We start from the raw sequence: 24,624 nt of genomic DNA, 5'->3' as shown, positions 1-24,624 counted from the left end.
AAAAAACGGCGTGGAGCCAGAAAAGCGGGGTGGGGGGGAGAAGAGCCACAGAAATGCTCGAAGGACAGGAGAGCAGTTCCTAACCCTAGGAAGAAGGAAAGTTTTAATCTCTGGGGGTTTTCAGCTTCACTGGGGAGTGGGGTGGGGAACCAGCAAGGGGAAACATGACAGAGGGGCATAGAATGCTCTCTTTCTCTCTCTCTCTCTCTCTCTCTCTCTGTCTCTCTCTCTCTCTCTCTGTGTCCTTTTTGTCCTTGACCTCCTCTCCTGGAAGCTTCTGTCCCTCCTGCTGAACCCCAGAGCCTGCCCGCCCTTGAGTGACCCCCGGATGCCCATGCATTTGAGAAGGACATGAGAAACAACCTCTGGGAGGGGAGTGACAGCCCAGCCCGAGGCTAAGGCCACCTCCTTCCCCAGAGGGCCTTCAGCCTGGAAGGGGGGCCCGGCCACCGGACCCCTCCTCCTCCTCCTCCTCCTCCTCCTGGGTCGGAGGCCCGAGACGAGTGGCCAGAGGGTAACCGGAACTGCCCGGAGGACCTGGACAAGCGGACGCACGCACGCACGCACGGAGAGAGAGAGAGAGAGAGAGAGAGAGAGAGAGGGCTCACAGGAGTGATGAAACTGGCAGAAACCTTTCTCTCAGCCCCCCCCCGCTCCGCTCCAGGACCCCAGGAAAGCCGCTGAGAACGCCTCGCCACGCGCCCCGGGGGCCCTGGGCTACACGTGTCACTCCCCTCCGACGCAGTAGCGTCCCCCGCCACCACTTGTCGTGGGCCTGAGACCGGGCGGCGCTTGACGGAGGGCCTCTCTCCTTGCTGGCCCCCATGGCGACCTCCGTGCTCCACTCTCCCCATCTATAGGGGACTTCCGAGGCTCCCCAAGCACGCGCGCACACACCACCAACTTTCCGACGACGCTCTGCCTCCCCTCCACAAACACACACCGCCCCCCCCGTCCTAGGGGACCCGGACCCGGAGCCCCCCTTCCCGGCACCTGGCGAGGCGGTTCGTTCCCAAGCGCTGCTCCGGGGCAGCTCGTCTCCGGCCGGACTTTCACCCTCGCGGCTCGCCCTCTCCGCCCCTTCGGGCCAGCCCTCCTTCCGGCGTCCCTTGCCGCGCTCGGCGGCCGAGGGCGAGCCAAGGGCCGAGGAGGCGTCCCCGGCAGCGGCCTGCCCTTGGTCCCCTCGCGGGCGCCTCTTCCCACCCACTCAGCCGGCCGAGGCGCTCGCTCCGGGGGACCGTCCGCGACCTAGCGGCGCTGCTCCCTGAAGCGCCTCGCCTTGCCTGGAGGAACCGCCAAGCGTTCTCACGAAGACTCTGGGGACGTTAATTGGGGGGGGGGGACACCACTTCCCGACCGAAACCCCCCCCCCGCTGCCTTCCCCAAAAGCAACCCTGCCCCCTCGGCGTGGTCGTCCCCTCGGACCTCCGTCCCTAGGGGGGGGGTACAGCGACCCGGCGTCCCCTCGCGTCTCCGTCCTTGCGCCTTCTTCCGAGGGGGCGCCCGAAGAGCCGCCGGAGTGGCTGCCACCTGCCGGGAGGGCCCCGGAGGAGGAGGAGGAGGAGGAGAGCGGGCGGCGAGGGGGCGGGCCGGCGGATCTGGCCCCTCTGGCTCGGCCCTTGACGCCGGCACCGCCCCCGCTTCCTCTGATCGCAGCTCGCAGCCCCCGACCGGCCGGCCGGAGCGCAGGAAGGCGACGCCGCTCCAGACCCCCGAAGCCTCCCGACCGCCGCCGCCCTCCGTCCGCCGCTGCCGGCGCGGCGCCGCCCGAGTTCCCCGACGGTCCCGGTGACAGCGGCGGCCATGGTAAGGGCGAGCGCGAGCGGGACCCCACGTCCGGGCGCCCCGGGACCGGCTGCCTTCGCCTCCCCAAGGGAAGTCGGAGCGGCGCTTCCCGGAATCAGGGAGCAAGCCGGGGGCGGGGGGCTGTTTCTGGGGGCTCTGCCTGACGCTGGGGCCGGGAGGGACGGGGCACGGGGGGCCTGTCCTCCCCCGGCGCTGGTGCCTCCTGCCAGCCGGAGAAGAAGCCGGGGTGGGAGGCTCTCAGAACCCACACCCGTCCGTCAGCCGAAACACTGCTTCTTGCAACGTGGGTGCGATCCTGGCACGTTTTTATCAGCAGGAATTGGCAGGGCAATGTTTATTTGTTTGAATGTGGAGAGCTTCAGGGCAGAAAGATACCCGCGTTCGAAAATAAGACCTGGGCTGGAAAGATTCTGCGGGGCTTTCTGTGCGAGCTGCTCTCCCCCCCCCATTCCCTGCGGGGGCGCGCGCGGGGACCCAGAGAGCCGCCCATTGCAAGCCCACGAACCTTGCTTCTGGGCTGGGGTGGGGCGGGGTGGGGCGGGGGGGCAGGCGCCCTTCCCTTCCTTGGAAGGCCAGAGCGCTGGAAGGTGGCCCAGGAAGCTGCTTCTCTCCCGGGAACGGACGGACGCACCTGGCCTTGCCAGGCCTTACAAGGCGGGCTCAGGGTCCAGGCCTGGCAGCCCAAGCCCGCTGCCCCTTTCGCCGCCGGCTGCCTTGGCTTCTGTAAAATAATAATTAAAAAAGGACCGTTTCCTGTATGGCTGAAAAGAGAGCCTGTAGGGACCCCCCCGCGGGCCAGCCCTTGAGAAAGGCAGCCAGGCCCCCTCACTTGTAAGGGGATGGCTCTCTAGGCAAACCTCTCCCCCACCTACCCAGAGCGCAAGGCCTTCCCTGGTCCGGTTGCTTTCCCTTATTTTAAAAAGCTCACAAATCTCAGGAGAGGGTGTAGGAAAGAGAAGCCCCCCCCTGCAAATGTTACCCTCCAATTGCCCCTGAAATGCTTTTAAAGATGCTGAGACAACAGAGTAACTTCTGATAGCGATTAAGGTGTTACTGCTTAAACTATTCTCCTACCTGTTGCGTTACTTTTGAAATGCAGCATTCCACGCTACAAGAGTTACTTATAACTCACTACTGCCAAGTCTGGGCCCTGGGCGTCTTTCAAAGCCCCTCTGTGGTCTTTTGGCCTGACGGCTCAGGGTGCCGGACAGGAGAATTTCTGCAGCAGGCAGAAGTCTTCCTTCTGCTGCTGTAGGTTCTCTCCCAACGTACAGTATATAATATAATGGCCTGCTCTGGTCCATGGGGTCACGAAGAGTTGGACACGACTTAATGACTAAACAACAACAGTATCAAGATAGGCTGGGTTTTTCTCCTCACAACAACCCTGGTAGGTAGATCACTAGGATGACCGTCATCCCTCTTGCACATGGTGGGGGGAGGGGGGAGAGGTAGTTTGCTAGCAAGTTTGTGGGGGAAATAAAGTAAACGGCAGATTTCCTAACATTCAGTTTTAGGCACCCCAGAAATCCTTCGTTTTGCTTCGCTTCAGCTTCACTGGTGATAAAAATCAAACCGTTTTGAGAAATGAGATGGAAGGCGCCCCCCCCCCCCATGGTGGCCCGTGCTCCGTAAAGCCTTGCAGGTTTCAGAGGCAACCTCTAGCTGCTTTGGGAGCAGGAGCTGGGTCTCCGCCCTGCAGGTAGGCCAGCCCTCCTGCTCCCTCCTGCCTTGCCTTTGTCAAAGGGGGAGTCCCTGGGGAGGAGGTGGGGGGAGGGGAGGAGACAAAAAAAATTCCACCGGAAAGCAAGCAAAAGTCTGCAAGCAAAAGTCTGCCCGTTTCCTCTTCTGTCACCAACCGTGCAAGCAAGAGAATTGGGCCGTTGTGTTGCTTGGGCAAGTTTTCATTATTCCTCAGGAGGAGAAACAGAAGCCCAAAGGGAGAGCAGAAGTATTGTGGCATCTTAAAGGCTGCAAGGTTTTTCATTTTAACCCGAATTATTTGTCTGAAGAAGGGGGTTGTAATCCACAAAGCCTCATGCCAAAGCCAACAACCTGTTATTCTTGAAGCTGCTATGAGACCTTAGCATTTCTTTTCTTTTTTTCTTTTTTTACTTTTCTCTTGTTTTTGTTGAGACTACAAATGGTTTCCATGTTGGTAGCCCTTTGCTACACCTTATGTCTGTGTTACTGTGTTTTGGTAGAGATATTTACAAATTGCATCCCTTGAAAGGGAACCACAAAGCAAGCAAAATCAGCAGTGCAGAATTAAAATAAAACAACATGATGGTGCACATTAAATCCCAAAACACTAACAGGTAGCTGATGAACAAGATACAGCTAGAAACCTCCCCCCCCAACATGGCAGCCTTTGTCCAAACAAAGTACCAAGGAAGATGCCTCCCCTCCCTTCCCTAGTCGGCCTTTCAGCGAGGCAACCTGGACGGCCACTTCCAAGGTGGGACGGCCTGGTTATCCTTATTTTTCAGACAGGGAACTGAGGCTGAGAGACAGACAGGCAGACAGAGAGACCTTCTGTCTCTGCCATGGTAAGGGTGAGCACGAGGGGCATGGATTCATGGATTAAACTGCCACCCCCTTGCTGACTTCAAAGGCGAGTTGGGGCTGGGGTGGAGAAGGCTCCCCAAAATGTATGAGCCGGGGGGGGGCTTAAAGTAGAAAGGAAGCCAACCACTTTGGCCACAAGCCACCTCCTGTGCCAAAATAACTCTCCTCCAGCATTAATTGCCTGGTTGAAGTGGAGCTTCTGGCGTCTTCAGCGTTTGAGCCGTATCCTGCCCAGCGTCTTTTTCTCCACCGTCCGGTTCCAGCATCAATCAAGGGAGTCTCAGATAAACAATAGGAACCTGGCTGGTTTGGGATAAACACCTCTTCGTGGCTGAAGGTCAGGCTCTCGCCTGTTTCCTGCTCTGCTCTGCTGGGACAAGCTCACCTCCCGGGGGTTTCCTGGCCTGCCGCCTGCCTGGCTGGAAGTGTCCCCGGGGAGATGAACTTTCTTCCCTGTTTCCCCCCCCCCCCCCAAGGAGGCAGCCTCTCCTGGCCTCTCTCTAACCATCAGATAAAAAGGGTTGAAAAGAGGGGCCCCTAAAAGACACCGGGTGCTTGGATGGATTTCCTTGTGAAAACTCTGGTTTTCATTCAAGTGAGTTATCTGATTCTGGGAGGGCACTCCATGAAACCTCTAGCCTTGGTCCGCGAGGCAACATGGGGATGCACATCCATTATCATCCTGGCTCTGGGGACCTCAGGGGGATCTCCGTGACCGTTGCTTTCTGCTCTTTCTTGGATCTTCTCCCCGGTTACTGGGAGGCTCAGCTGGCCAGCCTAGCTGGAGCTGGCTTGGGCTGGGATGAGCCTGTCGGGCTCCCTGGCTGCCAGTCCAGCCCCTACCAAGAAAAAAATCTCACACACCCCGGAGGGCCCAGGCAGGGGAGCGCTTCCTGCTGCGCTTGGATTTCAAGCGGGGCTGGCCAACAACAGATCACAGCCTTCCAGTGACCCTGCCTGCCACAGCAAGCAGGCGGTGAAAGCTGACGGGCTGGTATTTGATCCCTCCTTTGCTCACACAGGACAGGAGATTCCTATGGAAACCCGGGGGGGGGGGGCAAGTCAGGCATGCACCAGGAAGGGCCAAGGCTGGCCTGGGCTTCCCTTCCCCCCTGCCCCTTTCTCTCAAGGACTGCGGAAACTGGGCGCTCTCTAAGGTGACCAGGCGGTGGGTGGGGTGGGGTGGGTGGAGGCTTGCCAGAGCCTTCATTCCATGGAGTGGGGTGCCCCACTGAGTACTGCTCCCCATCCTTTGAGAGAGAGAGACATTTCCCTTATCAGGCAGGGAGGCAACTTCGGGTGTCGCCCCCCCCTGGCCCCACTGCCCAGCACGCTCCCCGTTCCCCCCCTCCAGGAGAAGAAGGTCTTTGCCCTTTGAAAGCATGGCGGGGGGGGGGGTTCCAGCTCAGGCGGCCACACGAAATGGAGGACAGGGCTCCTGTCCCTTCCGTCACCATGCGCAAAAGGAGATTTCCACAGGCACCCAACCCTTTAAAGGCCCCGGAGCCCGGTTCCCCATTTCACGAGGCTGCCGTCACTGCCCCACGCCAGGACCTCCAGCTGCCCCCATTTCCTCTGAGGCCTCCCCTCCCTTGGTGCCCCCCCACCCCATGCCCGCCTTCCTCTTTCCACAGGGGGAGAGCAGGTTGCAGCAGTGCCAGAAGGAGGCCGAGGAGGTGACCGAGATTATGATGGACAACTACAGTAAAGTGATGGACCGGGAAGGCAAGCTGAGCGAGCTGGACGAGAGGGCCGATGAACTTCGCAACCAGGTACCCGGCGTGGGGTGGGGTGGGGTGGGGGTGGGCCCGGGGAGCGCTCGGCAGGGGGCCCTTTCTCCAGCATCCTCGGGCGGCCCAGGGAATGTGGTGGCAGCTGGGCTTTCTGAGGCAGCAGATGGGCGAACTGCTGCGAGCGAGGGGGCGCTGGTTGGGCGTGCAGGAAGAGGAGCTCCTCAGGGTGTGGCTTCCACGGCGTGGGGAGGCAGGGGGCTCCCGGGGTCTGGGGGGGATCAAAGGAGAGGGCCCTCCTTTCCCCAAAGGGAGGACAGGCGCGCAACATAGTGGGTTGTGGAAAACCAGCCTGCCTCTCATCCAGATGGAAATGCAAGTTTCGACTTATGGCTCGATTTCCACCACTAACTGGGGAAAGTTAACTAAGTTACTGGTAACTGGTTACTTCCGAGCTGCGTGAAGACTCACGAAACCTTCTGCCTACGGTTGTTCCTTTGTTCCAGAGTGTTGCCTTCAGCAAGACCACCAAGACTGTGGCTCAGAAGAAGCGCTGGGAGAACATGAAATACAAGATCATCCTGGGAGGGGTGGCGGCAGGAGTTGTCCTCCTCCTCATCCTGGTGATTGTCCTTTCCCTCACCCTCCCTGGATCTGGAAGCCAGGCAGAGTCGGCGCAGAGCCCCACGGGCGGCAACTGAGTTGCTGATGGACAACCGCCAAGGGCTCTTCTCTGCTGGCCGTCTCTGCCTCCTGTGCTCTATGGATCCAGGCAGGCCGAGGGCCCTCAGGTAGCCCACGGAATGGACTCCCCGGACATTTCTTGGCACCTTCGGGGGAGACCTGCTTCCCTGCTATTTCCACTCGCTGGATCTATTTCTGTTTTGAAACTCTACCAGGAAGGGTGGTTTCATCACCACTGGGGTGTGTGGCTGTTGCTCCTCAGTGGAGAGACCGCAAGCCATCTCTGGAGACCTGGGGGCGGGAGGCTGGAAACGGCACCGCTCACAGCTGTGGGCCTCGCGACAAGAGCAAAGTCCAGACTGCCTTTGTGCATCTTTCCTCACCTGGGAAGCAGGAGTGACGTCCGTCCTCCACCTGTCCAACACTCGGCCCTGTTGCAACCTGGGCTCTGTTTCCGGAATTTTGAAATGTGAACACTGGGGCCCCTCACAGAGAAAAGAGAGGAGTGTTGTTGTTGTTTTTTTGCTGTGTGTTTTATTTTTGCTGGCTGGTTGGCTTTTTTGCTACAGCCTTAGTCCTGGCAAGGGGAAAGGGGGCTGCAATGGTGTTCTCTGGGCCTCTTGAACTCAGGGGACTGACGTAGACACCCACGGAGGATCAGGCAGACACATAGCAGGGTTGCCCTGTTAGGCAAACCATCGCCCAGCTACCGTGGTGGCAGGAGTTTCCACCCATCCGTTTGTGTTGATCCCAAATGTCTGCCTAGACACAAAGCCATCCATTCAAACCCCATCCACGTATTGCGGGAAGCGGGAGCCTGCCGATGCGATGCCATCCAGGGCAGGAAGGAGCAAAAGGCCACAGAGGGGTCAGCAGAAGCGCCCTGTCCACGTGGGCACCGCCCCCCCAAAACACCAGCTGGTCTGGACAACAGTCCTCCCCATCCCGGTGTGTCTCTGTCTGGACAGCTTCCGTTCCTCCTGTAACGATGAGCAGTCTGTTGCATAAAGGCTACTCGCTTGCTCAGCTCCTAAAACATGCCTTAAATGTGGGGTTGGGGGAAAAGTATCCCAGAGTCTGTTGTGGTTTCACATTTAAATTCAAATTCTGTCTTCTGGAAACATAAAAGTGTTCGAGCAATTTTTTTGCCCTTCGGAGCTGTATGTGTTGTCTTCAGTAAAAGACGGAGGGGGACAGTGCCTGTGGATGGCCACGTTTGGGGAGCAAAGAAGCTGGCCAAGAGTTCGAGAAAAACCAGCAGGCGCCCAGCCTATGACCCAGTTTAGGTGGGGACGGTCCCTGGCGGAGGACCAAGAAAAAGAGACCTGAGAAATCCACAGTCACAAACCAAGCAAAGAGGGAGCGTAATTCGAAGGCCCAGCGCAGGAGAGGCCTGGCTCTGAAACCTGCAAGGGTGTGGGAAAACATCTGCCAGCTTCTCCTTGGGAAAAAAAGGGGGGGGCTCCACTGGATGCCAGTGGGCCATTTCATGGGGCACCTTGGAGGGCTTAACGATGATGCCCAAGGTCGTGGTGGGTTCTGAAGACCACTGGGGGTGGCCAGCGGGCATCCCGGCCACGGCCACGGGTGGAGCCCAAGGGGGAGCCAAGAGGCGTCGGGGGGGCATTCCTTCTCAGCGCGGAGGGGGAAGCCTCCTTGCTCAGCAGATGCCCGCCCGGGAGCCCTCCTGCCCGCCTGGAGACTGAGTCCCAACGACCGGGGCGTGGGAGGAACGCCCGCCGCCCCCACCCCCAACCCCGGGCATGCGGGACTCCAGCTCCCATGATCCCCCCTCCCGCCCCCGTGGCCGAGGGTGAGGGGGGGCGGCCGGGCAGGCGCCGGGGCTCCCTCCTCCTCCTCCTCCTCCTCCTCCTCGGAGGTCCCGGGGGGGGCATCCATCCAGGGAAGGGCAGGAGGCGCCGCCGCAGAACAGAAACCGGGGGGGGGACCCTCTCTTGGGACACCCCCACCCCCACCCCCCCTCCGAGCAGGATGCGAGCCGCCGCCTTGTTCTTCGCGCAGGGCAAGGAAAGGGTCGCGCAGCCCCGGCAGAGACCACCAAGCCCCCAAAGGCCCCCCCCACTCAGCCTCCCCGGGAGCGGCGGCGGGGGGGGGGAAGGGTCCAGGCTCCGCCCCCCCTCCGCTTCCCCGCGGCTCTCGGCCCGCCCTGATTGGCTGCCGCCGCCGCCACGCCTGGGCCAATGGCCGCGCTCGGGCCGCGTCTCGCTTCCGGGAGGGGCGCGTCGAGGCGAGTCACGCGGCGGCGGCGGGGAGGAGCGGACGCGCGTCGCCCGAGGGGAGAAGCCGGGCCGGGGGCGCCGCGCTCGCCCGCCCGCCCGCCCGCTCGAACTCGGAGCCCTCCGCCGCCCGGGCCATGGCCTCCTACTTCGAGGAGCACGACTGCGAGCCGGGCTCGGGACCCCCCGAGGAGCTGCACCGCCAGGCCCTGCTGGAGCTGGCCAGGTCGGGCGCCCCACCGCCCCCGCCTCCTCCTCCGCCTCCCGGTAGACTGCCCGGGGCTCAGGAGGCTCCGCGGAGAGCCTTCGGGGCCCTCGCCCGCTTTCCCTTTGCGGGTCACTTCTCCCCCCCCTCCCCAATCCCTCCCCGCCTCTGCCTTGGTGGGGCTTTGGACGTGGCGGCCTTGCGGAGGCTGGAAGGGCAGGGCGGGCGGCGACGCGCCCGGGACCGCGCAAGTCTCTGCCCCGAGGACCTTGCAGCCAGCCAGAGAGCCCAGGCCGGCAAGGGAAGCCCGGCAGCAGCGGGCGCGGAGGAGGCCTGGGCTGCAGGCTGGGGGACGGGCGGGCGGACGGGCTGGGGAAGCCGGTGGGGGGGGGGTCTCTCCTCTGGGTGGAAAGGTGACCCCGAAAAAGAGGGGGGCTGAGGCCTGTGTGTCCCCCCCTTTAGCAAAACCCAGTCCAGCTGCTGCTGCTGGGAAGCCAAGCCGAGCTGAAGAGAGGGGGCTTCCCCCCAGTAGCTGGAACCCTCCCCCCCGTCCGTCTCCCCAGAGAGACAGCATCTTCTTGCTCGTTCCCCGGCCCTGGGGGGTCGCGGTGGGGGTGGGGAGGCCGTGGCGGTGGGGGTGGGGAGGCCCCGCCGGGCCGCTGACTCCCATCTCCTCCTCCTCCTCCTCCCGGCCCAGGTCTCTCTTCAGTGGCCTGGAGATTGACGTGGACGCCTTGGGCGGAGGCGACTGGGACCACCGCCTCCCACCGCCCGCCTCCAGGCAGGCTGTGGAGAGCCTCCCCATGGTGCAGGTCACCCCTGTACAAGCAGGTAGGTCCTGGTGAGTGGGGTCTGTGGGGCGGGGCGGGCCAGCGGGCACGCTGACCTCCAGCCACCCTCGAAAGAGTTTGCCGTGGGCAGGCAGGCAGGCAGGGAAGAAGCAGGGGAGGACGGGGTAGGGAGGGGAGGGGAGGGGGGGTTCCCTCCGAGAATCCTGGAACTGGAGCCTTCGGAGGAACCCAAAGACCATTTAGTCCAGCCGCCTGCAAATGCAGGAGATGGACGGCTGATGCGTCCCTGAGTGATGGCCCTGCAGCCTCTGTTTAAAATCCTCCCATAAAGCAAGAGGTGACCCTGTTCGTCTGGGCTAGCTTGTCAGGCAAAGCCAAAACAGAAATAAATAATAAAGAGGAAGTGGGCTTCTTCATGACAGCTTCTTCTTCTTTTATTATTATTATTTATTTATTTATTATTGTTGTTGTTGCTGCTGTTGCTGTTCTTTGGTTTTTGCCTGGTACTCCTGTGAAGGAGAGTCCCCGGCCCTCAGAGCTTGTCCGTTCCCCAAGGCTGAGCTTCTTGTGGTTTGCAGTGGAATCAGCAATGGAGGCCGGGGCAGTTCCTGTAGTGGAAGAAGGGGGCAACGATTCTGTTTCCCAGTGAGAGGGTTAAGAACTTCTGGAGGTGTCTGGAGGAGACCTTGGGATGGGTGTGCGTGGGGGACAGCCTCCCCCCTCCCCCTACCCCCCCCACCCCTGAGTGGCCTCCATCGTGCTTCCTGCCTCTAAACCTTCCTTTGACAGCAAACCGAAACCCAAATCTTCCAAACGGTGGTGAAGCCGGCCCAATGGTTGAAGCAAAACAACCACGTTTGCCAAGATGAGGCTTGGGTCTTCGTGGAGCTCAACGGAGACGACGGCCAGAGCTCAGAGTGGGAGAAGTGGGCAGCCCCGAGGGCCTGTTGCGGCTGGGAGAGCCAAGGGCCTGATGCCTCGGTGTATGTTTCTCTCTCTCTCTCTCTCTCTTCTCTGCCCTCTTGGTGGGTCAGATAAAGGTCTAAAATGTCCCGTGTGCCTGCTGGAATTTGAGGAGGACGAGACGGTCAGGAAAATGCCCTGTCAGCACCTGTTCCACGCCGGCTGTATTCTTCCTTGGCTTGGAAAGGTGAGAACTGAGGACCAGAGGTGTCCCCTGGCCCCTTGGACGCGGAGATCGGCATCGGCTGTCGGCCCCAACGCAGAGGCAAGCTTCTGAGCCCTACAGAGCTCTTTGTCAGGCTAGCTGGTAAAAAACTGGGGAGCGTGGAAGAGTCTGGGTTTGGTTTAGCTCCCTGGGGTCCCTCCAGCCAAGAGGGTTCTCGATCAGGGTGCCGATGCTGACTTCCCTCTCCTGCTCCAGACCAACTCCTGCCCCCTCTGCCGCCACGAGCTGCCCACGGATGATGAGCAGTATGAAGAATACAAGAAGGACAAGGTGAGGGCCGGAGGCTGTGGGTCGGCCGGGAACTGGGCTCGGGCCTCTTCTGTTGGGCTGGCCGGTGAGAAAGCCCCACCTCTGCCTGCGCCCAAGAAGGAGGTGTAGTGACACACACACACAAACCCCCAAGAGCTGGGCCTGGGGGTGGGAGGCGCTCTGGCCGGTTCCCGGGGAGCCCAGCCCTGGGGGTCCACTGCCCGTTCCAGTCGGGCTGGGGAGGAAAAGCTGTCTCGTGTGGCAGCCGTGGCCCTTGAAGGCGGCCACCTGGAGGAAGGTGGGATGGTACGTGGCGTCCGTCGTCCTCTGCTCCAGCTGCCGGAGGGGCCAATGGGCCGGATTCTGTGGCTCTGCCTGAGAAAGGGCAAAGGCGAGGGAGCCCTTCAGGGCCAGGAAAAATCCTCGTCACCAACACGTAGGAGAGTTTGATCAGGTAGAGGTTAGAAGCGTCGCTCAGCCAGAGAGAGGCAGAACCGGCGGCCAACTCCCCTTGGGGAAGGTCCTCCTTCATGGTGTGGAGTACAGGTTTTTTTTTTTTTTAAAAAGAAACCACACAAATAAGGAAGAAGGCTCCCTTTTGGTGTCTTGCTTTAAGATTACAATTCTCTTTCCCCCTCCCATTAGGTGGGGGGCAGGCAGAGTAAAGTCTGTGCTGAGAGCCCCCCTTCTGTGGGCCCTTCATAATTACTGGAATAAAGCGGCATGATAGTGACATTGGTTCTTGGACGAGGGAGCGCTCGTAACAAAAATGATGGTGCTGTTTTCTATTAGGGTTTATATGTTTTGGGGGGACATGCTTTGGATAGGGCTGCCCTTGGGGCAGCTACAGAAGCCCTTCCCCCAGGGATTCAAGAGCCCCGCCTCCTTTTGCATTCCAAGAAATCCCGTGTCTATCTCCACTTCTGTTGTCTCAAAGGTGCGACGGCAGCAGCAGGCACACCGGCTGGAGGGCCTGCACGGCGCAATGTACACATGACCACCCGTCTGCCTCTGCTAGGGATGCCTGGAGCCCTGCCTGCTCCCGCCACCCAGGGTGTCCAGCGCGGCCTCTTCTATGCATGCCAGGGACCAGGGTGCCCTTGGGGCCAGGGAGAAGCTGCGGCCTCCACCCCCCTCTTTCCTCCCCTTCCCCGATCCAGGTCATCTGTTGCACAGCAAGAATAAATATGCCCCCCCCCCATGGCTCAGCATCGCTTCTCTGTCGGGCATCATCGTCGTTCCGCGAGAGCAAAGGTTGCGCTTTGTGGCAAGTTCTCCTCAGGGAAAGGAGAGGAGTCGGGTGCAAAGGTGGTGGTGGCCTCGGCCTCGGGAGACGGTGGTGCAGAAGTAGCTTTCCTGCCTTGGTGCAGGCAGAAAGACAGAGCCAGGTGGGCCAAGGGCCTGGGCTGCCAGCCCGCTTTCAGGGGGCTCCACAAGCCGTGGCTGGTTGGGAACAAGCGGGCATACCTGGGCCGGGTCCCTTTTTTGTCCGGCTGGTGTGGCCACTTGGTGGTCAGGCAGTGAGGAATCTCCTTCACTTGCTTCTGGCCACTGTGGGCAAGAAGCATGGTGTCACCTGTATGTGTGTCGGCAGGAGTGCAAAAGGGCAGGTCTTGAAGCAGGTACCCACCAAGCGACCCTGCGGGCAGGCTCCAAAGAGCAGCGAAACCGCTTCACCCTTCTGGCCGTTGGCCCTTGGCGCTCGTGACACCTTCCCTCTCTTCAGGGCCAAGCTGTCTCCGCCTGGCTAATTTGAGGAACAGCGACCTTGAGGTTTGTAGATGGGAACAGGTGGACACCGCCCCACAGACAGTGGGTCAGAGGATGTGGGGCACAAGGCTGTTCAGCCACAACGACTGTGACCCATGCAGGCACCAGTCCCGGGGGGTGTGGGGGAGCCCCAGCCTCAGGGAAGAAAGGGCTGTGTTGGAGAGCAGGAGGAGCCCCCTGGCCTTGCTGCTGACAGGTGGAAGACTTTTCCTAAGGAAGACTCGCATGCGCGCACACACACACCCAGGGGAGGAGGTGACCATGTAGGCAGTAAGCACCCCTTGCCCATTTTTAAGCACAGGGTGTGTGTTTTATTCTCACCTTTGCTTGGAAAAGAGGACAAGGTCAGAGTCTGCCCATTGTCGGGTTGGGGGCGAGTGGGTCCCGAGATCAACCAGTTTGATCTGCTGCCGCCGTTGCAGAGATGGTGGTATTAAAAGTACGCAGCTGGTGGTGGGCGCTTCCTGTTTTGTAAAGAAACCCTGGGTGGGGCTGGGCGTTCCCCTCCCTCCAGAAGCTGCCCACTCTGAGTTAAAAGCCTCTTCACCAGCAGGAAGGCAAAGTGTGGCTGCTCTGCCCCCCCCCCGCACCTGGAGCCATGCCATGGGTCTCCTCCCTCCTTCCCTCCCTCCCTCCCTCCCTCCCTCCCTCCCTCCCAAGGTGAAGCAGGTAAGGGCTCCGGCAGGCACTTCTGCTCCCTTGGCCGGAGGCTCTGCTCCTTTTGCTGCAGCAGCAGCAGCAGTTGCTGGCCCCTCGCCGTGCCGACTACGGCACATCTCCCGGTTCTACAGCCGCTTGGACAAAAGGACAAGAAGGCAGCCCTGGTCTGATACAACTCTTTTTATATCCATTTTGTAGAGAGAGATATAAAAAAGCCCTAAAAAATATCACAATGTCTGAACCCAAACAAGACCAGCTGAGACATGGGGGGGAGGGGGCGCTGAGGACAAGAAGCCTTCCTTTCCCATCATCCTACCTGGTTAGTTGTGGGAGGGACCAGGGAATCTGGACCGTAAGCATGTGTGCCATGAGTGTGGGTGGGAAGCACGCCGGGAGAAATCCCCTTGGGGGAGGCCTCGTCTTTTGATGCGTTCTGCCGGGACCCTTTGGAAGGCTACCTTCGTAACAAGGGCTGTTGCTCTCCATCCCTCTGCCTGCCTGCCTCCCCCCCCCACTGACCCCCATCTACGACAGCAGTGCCATTTATTTATTTATTTATTTAAAACAGTAGATGTCGGCCCCTTAGGTTGCTCTGGAAGGATATCCGGGGGGTGGTGGTGGCGGTGGCAGTGCAACGCAACCGTTCTCAAAGGGCTGATGTTTGCAGGCACCCGAACTGTCTTGTCCTTAGTAAACAGGAGTCGGCGCTGCTTCAGAGCACACTGGAACCCACGGAGGCTCCTTTGGCACAGATGCCTTCCACACACGCCCCCCCCCCCCACGAGGTGGCAAGGGAATCTGACCCTGCAGGGAAGATGGGCAGGAAGGCTGCCCTGATCCAGGCTGCACCCGTGGGGCGAGGTGGGCTGGGCTGCAAGAAGAGTTTGGCCCCATCCCAGAACGATGGTGGCCTGGTGCTGGTTGCGGAGCAGCCGTCGCCTCCCCGACAGGTGGCAGAGAGGGGTGCAGCTGGCAGCAGTACTTTAAAAAAGAAAAAAATCTTTTGGTACAAAACTAAAATCCGCGGGAGGGAGGAGGTGCCCCTCTGCCCCCATTGGGGGAAAAACCGAAAGGCGGCCCACGAGAGCGGCAGGGTTAGGCGGGTGGGCAACGGGGGGGCGCTCCTCCCCCCCCCGCGGCTCTCAGATCATGGCGATGCTCTCCGGGTTGCAGTTCAGGTGGGTGGAGGTGCTGCTGCCGCCAGGGGACTTGCACCCTCCCCCCCGGCTGTTCGAATGCTGGAGGGCAGCCACCAGGGTGTCGTTGGACACGGCCCCAAACTCATAGGTGAACGTCCCGTAGAAGACCAGGATGTCAATGACGAAGGCCCACTCGCAGATGGCGGCCAGGTGCTGCAGGAGGAAGCTCTCGTGTATGAAGAAGATGCCGCCTGGAGGAGGGAGGGAGCGTCAAGGAAAGGCAGGCCACTCGTCGGGAGGGGAAAACAAGCCCGAAGCAAAGAGGAGCCTCCTTGCGCAGCCCCGGCCCAGGGGGACCTTCTGGGCATAGGGACCAGAGGGAGAAGAAGACAGCCCTGACCCCCCACCCCCCGCCCACCCAATGCAAGAGACAGGAAGGGGTTTTGTGCCCCCACCAGCCACTCTGGTCTCTTCCCTGCCCATGCCTCCCACCTCCAAGGTGTGTCCAGAGAAAAGGATACTGAGGACAAGGGAGATTAAGGCCACGGCGGTAAGGAAGACACGGAGATGTGCCATCCAGAAGTCCAGGGCAGAGGCGGCCACGTGGTAGGAGAGGACGCACTGGAGGCAGACAAAGAGCAGGCCAGCTGGGAAGGCCACCCCGGCGCCAATGTAGTGGAGGGATTTGGCGTAGTCCACCTGGCAAGAGCCAAAGGGAAAGGCTGGAGCTGCCTGTCTTGGTCCGAGGGAAGCAGGCCTCCGCCCTGCAGAGCAGCCCACCCAAACCATGGGGAGTGGGAGGGAGGGTGGGTCTGCTTGTCCAATAGCTACAAAGCTTCCTGCCTCCGACCCCTTCGGGACCTGGAGGTCTTGAGCCAGTGACGTCACGAGGCCTCTTCCCCATCCTGGCCTAACTCACTCAAGCCGAAATCCCAGGGAGGCCCCCCCGCCACTCTTCGCAGACCCCAAAGTCTCAGTCTTACTTCCTAGAGGGCCCTCCCCTCCCCAAGAAGCATCTGGGTTCCTCTCTCTCCCCTCCTCCCAGTGAGAATAAAGGAGGAGGAGGAGCCCCCGGAGGGCATCTCTCCCCCATGTCCCTGGCACGCATGAGACCTTAATGCGCTCTTTGTGGGGCTGCCCTTGAAGACTGTTCAGAAAGGGGAGAGAGGGCAAGAGAGCAGGGGAGCCATGACAGATGGGGACCAGGTGCAGGGAACCCTTGGGGCCAGGTCTTAGGCAGTCGCCGTTGCTTCCTGTCTGTCCCCAAGCACCATTCTGGATGAGCTCAGTCGGGGGTTCGACTCAGCCGTCAAGGTCCGGCTGCCCCCTTCTCAAGTGAGGCACGGGGTGGCTGGGGAAAGGGCCTTCTTTGCTATTGGGCCACGTCAGTGCCCCCTTCCCTGGAAGGTGATCTGGCCCACTCCCTCCCTGTTCGGTACAAGCACAGCACTGCAGGGAGCCACATGCCGGCTGGCTTATTTCTCCTGGCTTTTGAGGTGCCTGTGCAACATCCGGGTGGCCTTTACTCCATGATTCCACAGAGCAGGATTCGTGGTTTTAGAGGAGATGATCACGGAGTTGCATGCTTCGCAGGGTGCTTGCTAAAGGCCTGCAGCTCTTGTAAACGGGCGAGTAAGCAAAGGCACTCATGTGGACTACTCCCTTTCTTGCCCTCAGGCTGGGAGGGGCCCAGTTCCAGAGAGGACTCCAGAGAAGAAGGACCCCAAAGGGGGAATGATTAGTACAGGATTCCCAACAGAGGACCGCGTTGCAAGCCCCCCCCGCCCCCACCCCACCCCACAGGGGCCCAGGCGGGCTCTTCTGCACCAACCTGGAAATTGCCCACTACGACCAGGCCAGCAGCATTGGTGCAGCCGGTGATCAGGGCCGTCGTGTTCACCCAGGAGCTGTGGCTGTGCTCTATCAGCTGCCCGTAGCGCAGGAAACAGATGACCACCACTGTTGGGGAAGAGGAAGAGATGCCAGGGGTGGGGTGGGGGTGGAGGCGAGGGTGGGGGCTCAGAGAGAGGGCCTCTGCTCCCAGCCACGCCACCAGTCTTGGAGCAGGGCAACCTTTCCACCCCTTATGTGGGTGGCAATTGGTGGGAGCAGGATGCAGTACTGGACGCAAGAGTGTCCGTTTTTTGTTTTGTTTTGAGGCAGCCTAGTTTACATTGGGCAAACAAATTTAGATCGGATCCCCTCCCCACTCCACCCACCCTTGCAGGACACAGAGCCTTGCATGCCAGCTTAGGGTTTTTCCAAGACAAATCTGCTATGCCGGATTGCCCACCTTTCTGAAGTTCTTGCTCGCTGGCCAGCCTTGCCCTGCACCTTATTTTATTTTATTTTTTGATGGCCTGCTGCTTTAAGGGAGGAGAAGTCCAAGCCGCCAGGCCAAGAAGGTTCCTTGGCCAACAGGGGTGTTTCCAGGAAGGCATCCGTCAATCTCCAGGATGCCTGTTAGCGCCGCAAGGCTGCCTCCTTCCCCAGCCCTGGAGTGGCCGACGGGAAATGTCCGAGTGCCAGGAAGAGGCTGTTTCCCTGGGAAAAGGCTTCCCGTCCTCCTCTGGAAGGCCCAGCATGGGCTCCCCCGGGACTCATGGGGAAAGGAAGGGGAAGGCTTACCCATGAAAGCTCCAACGTTCCCGATAAGGCTGAAGAGGCAACTTTCCGGAGGGTAGGTGCCACATTTACTGCGGGGGGAGGAAAGGACAAAAGGATTGGCATGGCAGAGAGAAGCCAACCTGGCCACACCCCTCAGCTAGCCTGGGTCTAGCCAGGGCCAGCCCCAGAGAGGCCTCCGCCTGAGCCCAAGCTGAGCCTCTTCCCCCCCCCCGCACCCCACGCCCCTCACCTGATCAGTGGGATGTCCTCCAAGGTGCAGCAGCTTTTGGGGTAGCCCTGCTTGGCAGGGTCGGCGGAGCAAGACTCATTGTAGGACCTGCAAGGGTTTGAACGCGTCATGAGCGGGTGTCCACTGGTGGGGGGGGGCTGAGGGAAGAGGGAAGCCCCAGCCGCCCACCAGCCGCCCGGCTGTGTTCTCTGGCATTACGGAAAGGGACTCACCAGTTCTCAACGGGGCACACGTGGTGGTTCATCACTGCCATGGCATACCTGCAGGGAGACGAGAGAGGGAGAACCCCCCACCCACCCATCAGGAGAGCAGCCAGACAAGGCAGGACCATCCCCGGGCCTGTTCCAGGAACCATCGGAAAGAAAGAAGAGGAAGACGGCTGGGATGGCTGCACCTGGCTTGAGGGGGCTCCCTACACAGACTTCCAGGCTTGCACCCGCCGTTGCGCCTGAGGCCCAGTGGGTTCCCACCTCCCCAGACCCGCTAACCCAATGGCTGGAGAACCTGGTCTCTGGGTTCCCATCCAACCTCCCCCCCCCCCCGCTGCCCCTCTCAGCCCCACTGCTGTTCATTCAGGCAAGCCATGGACAAGTGGCTGGACTTGAGAAGCCCCCCCCCAGCCCGAGGTGGGATCCCTGGCTCACCACCTCCTCACAAGGACTAGCAGCAATAAAATGCATCAGTCCAAGACTGGAATTTTCCACCGAGGCGATGGAAAACTTCCAGCTGCCCCCAGAGCTTCCGGCAGGGTGCTCCAAACCCTGTTTTGTCCTTGGGACCTGTTTACCCAGAGATCCAGCCCAGCCAAGGAGGGATCCACGGAGGAGGCCTGTCTTTGTGGAGCTGCTCCTCAGAAGGAAAGATAAAAAGGTGATCTTTGGTCTTCAGCTCACCTTTGTCCAGCCCTTGCCTCCTCCACCTCCTCTCAATTTAGGTGAGGAAATCACACTCTTTGGCTGCCCCCCCCCCGTCCGGGGGCCTCTGGGGTCCAGCACACCCACCTCTTGCCAACAGCAAGGGGGCAAGGCCTCCCACATCGATCCGTGTGAGGAGGGAAACTGTTTCCCTCTGGAAAGCGTTCTTGGTGACCTATGTAGATGCACCCAGAGCAGTGGACGGTCCCCTGCATCCACTCCCTCTCCTCAACAGACCAGGGTTCGAGCTGGGCCTGGGCTCCAGAGCTGCCTCTGCCAGTCCCGTCCTCAGCACCTATGCTTTTTTTTTATTTTTCAGAGGGAGGTGCATCTCCATTTGGGAGGGCGGGGGAGGAAAGCAGGCGTTTCCCTCCTCTGCAACCCTGCCGCGGCAAGGCTCAGAGCGAAGATCCTCGCAGTGGCTGCGACCGGGTTCTGTGGGGTAAGGCGAGGACAGGGCCCGAATTCTGGCCCTTTTGCAGAGAGGAAGGCCAGGTGTCATTGTCAGACGGCCCTTCTGGAACTTGCCTGCCTGTCCCTCTGGCCCCAGGATGGTGGTGGTGGTGGTGGGAGCCCTCCGATAAAGACTGCCTCCCAGTGAAACAGCTGCCGTTCTTTCTCTGAGGGGAAAGACAGCGCAAAGCCCTTGGAGGAAATCCTCCCCTACAAGCCCTGCACTGAGCCAGAGGGACTGAACCACTTCAATGCAAAGGTTTAAAATCGTGCGTTCACACCCTCTGGAGATCCCTGCCATAGATGCTGCCCCAGCTTTTGAGTCTGTGCAACCCACCCTCAGTACATAAAACACTGCATACGACCTGAAACATTAAAGGCATTAAATCCTTCCATGCAACCCCCCTCCCAGTGCCTCAAACAAATGAAATCCTGGGGAATCTGAAGACTGGGTGGGGGGTGGGGGGTGGGGGGGGAGAGAACCTGCCACTTATTTACAGATGGGCACCAGCCATCCACACCCTTTCCTGGCCAACTTTGGGGACACGCCTCTGGCCCAAACCAAGAATGCACTTACACAATCCATATTCCGGTGATTGAAAAGGCTGAGAGGCTGATGGGGAGGAGGATCCACGCTGTCATTAGTGAGTACAGGTACACAACATGTGTGCAGGGGAGGGGAGGGAAAGAGCCACAAGAGGAGGGAGGGGAGGGGAAAAGGAGAGGAAAGGGGAGGGGATGGGTGGGCGCTGGCTATGGGACTTGGCCTCTGGCTGGAACCATCAGAAGATGCCCTCCTGGAAGAAAAGCAGGGAGGGAAAAACAGGTCGGCTGGTCTCAGCGGGGCCAAAGGTTGCAGCCGAGACCCTTGGCCCCTTGGCCCCATCTGCGCGGGGATCCTCACTGAGTGCATTTCCCCATCTAGCCGGCCCTGCAGCCAGGCCTAAACCCCTTGTTCTGCTGCCGCCACCCCCACTTCCCATCTCCACTCAGCAAAATTAAAGCAGACAAATCCCCCCCCCCCCCCCCGGTTGCCATAGAAAGTGAGCAGAGAGACTCAAGCAACACTGCATGTTTCCCGGAGTGGCACGGCACCCTTCCCAGGTTTCCAAGGTCCCCCCCCCCCCACCCGCCACGGCTTCGATGGGAAGGGGGCAAGGAGGCCAAGAGCCTGGGAGACCAGCAGGGCCTCTCTTTCCTGCTGGAGCTCAGAATTGTGCAAAGAGGGCGGCTTCGCAGGCTCAGTTTTTCTCCTCCGCCTGTTGAAGGCCTGGCCTCACATCCGGAAGCTGCCCAGACCAGGGGACGCTGGCTAAAGGGTTGCTACTCACTGGCCTCCCAACCAGTCCTCCCTCTCCTCATCTTCCCAGGTGGGCACCCCAGAAGGTCAGCATTTCAAAGGGATCCCAGATGTGCTCCAGATGTCAGCCCAGAGTTTGCCAGCAGCTGCAGGAGCCCCCCTGGCTTCCTTCCCCAACATGCCTGCCCTGCAAGCACCTCCTTCTCTGAGCATTGGTCCTCCCCCTCTTTCTAGGAATCAAGGTCAAAGATGGCACAGGGGGGGGGCACAACCAACGTGGCCTCCCTCCCGTTTGCAAGACTGGGCACCTCTTCCTTCTCCAGGTACACAAAGCAGACAATGTCTGTCACATCGGACAACCTTTTCATTCTTGTTGATTGAAAAGCACAGGAGATATACTCAAAGAGAAAAGATAAGCCTCCAGGCTCACACTAGTTCTGCCTTGTGTTCCTACCACCCGAGGTAGTGGATCAGGCTAAAAAGACCAGCTGAGGACTAAGATTCAGGGACAGGAGGAATGTGTTAGAGCCCAGGAACCAGTTCTACTGGAATGCATGAACACCTACCTACCTGCCAGAACAAACACCAGCCTCCCCTGGCAGCCCTGGGGAAGAGCCAACCACTTTTCACCTTCTGCGCAGCTTTTACAACAACTCCTAAAAAGACCACTCTTGCCCTGGGAGCCTATATTCTCTCTCTCTCCCCCTCTCTGCCCCTGGAACCCACTTCCCTCTCTGGATGCATGCTCACAACATCATAGCCAACATAACCCTGTTCTCCTGCAAACATCCTGAAGTCTTTGGGGGAAAACCAGGGGATGGATGGAGGGGGTCAAAAACTCTTCTGACAACCTAGATCCCCTGTCCTCGATTACGATGCTGCGCTTGTGACATCCTCCGGCATGTCGCCGGTTCTTTATCATCAAGCAGAAAACAGTCTAAATTCCCGTTAAGCCTCCTCCCTTGTCTTCAGCATTCATGATAAAGCCTTACGGGAACGCTGGTGCAACATTTTAAGAAACGCACAATGCGCAAGGGCCCCTTGCAATGCTTCTCCGTTCCCGTTCTGAGTTTTTAAAAATACTTCATCATGAAGTTCAGGGCTGCTTTCCTCACCACTTCCCTTTGTCCCATCTATGTCCCTGAGAGAACGCCGTCAATGGCCAAGCGCTTGCCTCAACAACACAATCTCAGTAGGGTTAGTAGCCACCCTGGAGATTTAGGGAGTGTCTTGTCATCTGAAGGGCTGCCTGCCATCGGTCTAACCACAACATCAACAATAAACCACAGTCACTTCCACAGCCAAGCTGGGAAACCCTGCTTTGCACCCAAACACATTTTCCTGATCAAATTTGCTGTCTGACCACAGTTCCGTTAATTAGATGTCGTGGTCTATGCAGGAATGGACATCTAAGGTCACAACGGCTGCTTCTTTCATCCTGCCATGGTTGTGTTGTGTGTTTCTGGCCTGACCTCCTGTAAATCTCCAGGTGGTGAGCAAGCAAGCGCCTCTTTCCTTGATGTCAGCTTCGGGCCGTCATGTTCAGAATAAACTTTGCCAGATAGGCACCCCTCTTAAAAAGCCTTTCCATAGACCAGCATCTCCACTAGAAACTCTTGCATCTGGCTTTACCCTTCTTTGGTTACCGCATGCCTGGGTATTTTATTTCTCAGGCAGCTGTTCCTTGTATTTTCTTGCTTGTTTTTCAAGATCCTGACACATCCCTGTCGAGACCTCAGGTCACTCTCTTCCCAAACACCAGCACACCCTTCGTTTCACTGAAGGTAAACTCAAAAGGCAGTTCAAGGCAGCTAATATACTGAAACAAAACATCAAACAATGTATTCTGGCCGGGATCTGATGGTTGTTGTGGGTTTTTCGGGCTCTTTGGCCATGTTCTGAAGGTTGTTCTTCCTGAAGTTTCGCCAGTCTCTGTGGCCGGCATCTTCAGAGGACAGGACTCTGAACTCTGTCCATGCTCTGTCTGAAGATACCGGCCACAGAGACTGGCGAAACCTCAGGAAGAACAACCTTCAGAACACGGCCAAAGAGCCCGGAAAACCCACAACAACCATCAAAATATCAAAGAGTTTGGAAAATATTTTGAATTAGTGAAAATACTGCTGTAATCCAACAAATCAAATATATGACACCATCCAGAAGATCGGCCTCCTGACATTTGGTCAAGACCGTGCGAATTGGCCAATATCCAAAACCAGCATTAAGGATGACAAACGGTTCTTCTGCTGCTGCCAAACCAAGTCAATAACGGCAAATGATTTAAAACGTAAATACAAAAAAAGAAGTAAGCCACCCAAACATTCAGAAAGAAACCAGTGGATCCAACAGGACAAGCTACCTTACCCCCGATCGTGCCGGATTTCAGCCGGGCTATTCCTGCCTTGGGGGGCCGTTCCCTGGCATCCCTTGCCCTCCCCCTTCCCACCCTAACCCCCTCCCCAGACACCGCTGGCTCCCCTGATCTTCAGGCAAAGAAAGGGCAGTGGCTTGACCTTGCCTGCAGAAGGTCCCGCTGAGCGAGCCCGGACTCTGGCCCCAACACCCTCCTGGGGGCCGGGGGGGGGGGGCAAGGCGGGCGGCTGGACGAGAAAACACCAACCCCAGCATCCCAGCCCATGCGGGGGGGGGGGGTGATGGTGGTCCAAAGGACATGTTGGGGGGGGAGGGGAGAGAGAACCCTGCATAATGCTGTAAGCAAAACGTGTGCAGGCAGCACGCGCCAATAATAATAATAATAATAATAATAATAATAATAATAATAATAATAATAATAATAATAATAATAATACTTCTTTAAGGCGGGGGTCTGGGCGGAGTCAGGGGCGCCCCCCCCTCCCGGCTGGAGGTTGGAGCCAAGAGCCGGAATGCAACCGACGGCCCGGTCCGGGGAGGGCCTCCACCAGGCAACCCCCCCCTCCCTCCCCCCCTCCAGCGCAGGCAGGGCCGGGGTGCCGAGGCGCCGGCGAGGCATGGCCATGGGGGGGCGGCGGCGGCGGCGGCGGGACCCCCCCTCCCTTCCCCTCCCCTCCAAGCGAGTGGGGCCGAGGGGCTGCCCAAGGAGAGGCCCGGCGGGGGCCGCCCGGTGCCAGCAGCGCCTCTGCCAGCCATCCAGGCAGGCATTCACCCGGGGAAGCTGCGGGGCGGGTGGGGAAGAAGGGGCGAGCGCACGGGTCCTTCCTTACCGGCCGCCGCCGCCGCCGCCCCGGGAGGGACCTTTCGAGGGCCAGGCCTGCCCGGCGGCGCCCAGCTGCCCACCAGCTGACCGGACCCGAACCTCCTCCCCTCCCCTTCCCTCCCTCCCCCCCCCCGCAGACCCGGGGCAGGTGGGAAACGTAGTTCGGCCCGCCCCTCTTTCCCGGCATGCTCTCTGCCGCGCTGGCCCTCCTGCGCTCGGGGGACGGGGGGGCGGAGGCTCCGCCTTCCCGGCAGTAGCCCCTCCCCTTCCCCCCCCACGGAGCGCGGCTAGAAAGGGGGGAGGGAAGCCCACGGGTGGTGGACCCCCCCAGCGCCCCTCCGTGCCCGAGGGCGAGGAGTTCTGCGGGACTCGGAAGCTGGCACCGTTTGCTGGCCCCGGATAAGCAAGCAAGCAAGCAAGCAAGCGGTGGCTCCTCTTTCCACGGGGGCGGGGAGGGGGACAAAGCTTTCTTGGAGGGAGGCCGGTGTGGCCCGGAAGAGTCCACGGACGCGGTCAGAGAGAGAATGAGGATATTCCTGCTGTATTTTTTGAGGGCTGATGAGCTCCGTGGATCTCGGAAGGAAAAATCGCCTCCTCCTTGCCAGACAGGCCCGGGAGGGACTCGGGTCTCTGAAGCACGTCAGAGGAGGAGCAGGCGCTGGACCCAAGCAGGAGCCGGCCGAATGCGACCACAGGGATCTTGTCCGCAGGCCCAAGCAGAATGGGAGGGGGGGAGGCCGTCCCTGGGCTGGCATGCACCCCATGGCGGCTCAGGCAAACCCCAAATCTGGTTTTCCATCAGGCAGAGTTTCAGGGTGTCCCCCCCCCCGAATTCTGCATCCCCCACTTTTAGGTTTTTGAACCATTGCAGAAATA

General features: G+C 59.7%; 3 protein-coding genes across 5 annotated transcripts; 2 read left to right on the top strand and 1 right to left on the bottom strand.

The window, feature by feature from the left end:
* Positions 1-1,672: 1,672 nt before the first annotated feature.
* Positions 1,673-6,953, top strand: VAMP5 (vesicle associated membrane protein 5). Of its 2 annotated transcripts, none has more exons than XM_072978818.2 (3): positions 1,673-1,806; positions 6,009-6,146; positions 6,611-6,953. In XM_072978818.2, the coding sequence occupies exons 1-3, from the start codon at positions 1,804-1,806 to the stop codon at positions 6,803-6,805; spliced, it is 336 nt and encodes a 111-aa protein (XP_072834919.1). In that variant the 5' UTR covers positions 1,673-1,803; the 3' UTR covers positions 6,806-6,953. The 2 variants fall into 2 exon arrangements, with proteins under 2 accessions (XP_072834919.1, XP_078235845.1); XM_078379719.1 differs by lacking the exon at positions 1,673-1,806 and adding an exon at positions 3,307-5,368.
* A 2,068-nt stretch (positions 6,954-9,021) lies between these two features.
* RNF181 (ring finger protein 181) lies at positions 9,022-12,660 on the top strand. 2 transcript variants are annotated; one of them, XM_072978816.2, is made up of 5 exons: positions 9,022-9,251; positions 9,928-10,061; positions 11,056-11,249; positions 11,406-11,480; positions 12,397-12,660. In XM_072978816.2, the coding sequence occupies exons 1-5, from the start codon at positions 9,163-9,165 to the stop codon at positions 12,454-12,456; spliced, it is 552 nt and encodes a 183-aa protein (XP_072834917.2). In that variant the 5' UTR covers positions 9,022-9,162; the 3' UTR covers positions 12,457-12,660. The 2 variants fall into 2 exon arrangements, with proteins under 2 accessions (XP_072834917.2, XP_072834918.2); XM_072978817.2 differs by having other exon boundaries at positions 9,038-9,251; positions 11,056-11,171.
* Positions 12,661-14,054: 1,394 nt separating this feature from the next.
* Positions 14,055-23,901, bottom strand: TMEM150A (transmembrane protein 150A). The gene is made up of 8 exons (XM_072978830.2): positions 23,756-23,901; positions 19,830-20,049; positions 18,098-18,145; positions 17,886-17,972; positions 17,657-17,724; positions 16,860-16,987; positions 15,550-15,727; positions 14,055-15,279 (listed from the first exon to the last, which is right to left on the bottom strand). The coding sequence occupies exons 2-8, from the start codon at positions 19,892-19,894 to the stop codon at positions 15,032-15,034; spliced, it is 822 nt and encodes a 273-aa protein (XP_072834931.1). The 5' UTR covers positions 19,895-20,049; positions 23,756-23,901; the 3' UTR covers positions 14,055-15,031.
* Positions 23,902-24,624: the final 723 nt, after the last annotated feature.

The sequence above is a fragment of the Pogona vitticeps genome, chromosome 8, assembly GCF_051106095.1.
Source record: "Pogona vitticeps strain Pit_001003342236 chromosome 8, PviZW2.1, whole genome shotgun sequence".
NCBI lineage: Eukaryota > Metazoa > Chordata > Lepidosauria > Squamata > Agamidae > Pogona > Pogona vitticeps.
Note: the sequence above shows the minus strand (reverse complement) of the source record. Positions and strands in the feature narration are given on the sequence as shown.

Coding starts and splice junctions, on each gene's coding strand:
- VAMP5 (XM_078379719.1), top strand. CDS start 5,177: ATGAGCCTGTCGGGCTCCCTGGCTGCCAGTCCAGCCCCTACCAAGAAA. Junction 5,369..6,008: donor CGGTGAAAGCTGACGGGCTG/GTATTTGATCCC, acceptor CTCTTTCCACAG/GGGGAGAGCAGGTTGCAGCA. Junction 6,147..6,610: donor CCGATGAACTTCGCAACCAG/GTACCCGGCGTG, acceptor CCTTTGTTCCAG/AGTGTTGCCTTCAGCAAGAC.
- RNF181 (XM_072978816.2), top strand. CDS start 9,163: ATGGCCTCCTACTTCGAGGAGCACGACTGCGAGCCGGGCTCGGGACCC. Junction 10,062..11,055: donor GGTCACCCCTGTACAAGCAG/GTAGGTCCTGGT, acceptor TTGGTGGGTCAG/ATAAAGGTCTAAAATGTCCC. Junction 11,250..11,405: donor CTGTCGGCCCCAACGCAGAG/GCAAGCTTCTGA, acceptor CTCCTGCTCCAG/ACCAACTCCTGCCCCCTCTG.
- TMEM150A (XM_072978830.2), bottom strand. CDS start 19,894: ATGACAGCGTGGATCCTCCTCCCCATCAGCCTCTCAGCCTTTTCAATC. Junction 17,973..18,097: donor GTGTGCCCCGTTGAGAACTG/GTGAGTCCCTTT, acceptor AAACCCTTGCAG/GTCCTACAATGAGTCTTGCT. Junction 15,728..16,859: donor TCGTAGTGGGCAATTTCCAG/GTTGGTGCAGAA, acceptor GGCTCTTGCCAG/GTGGACTACGCCAAATCCCT.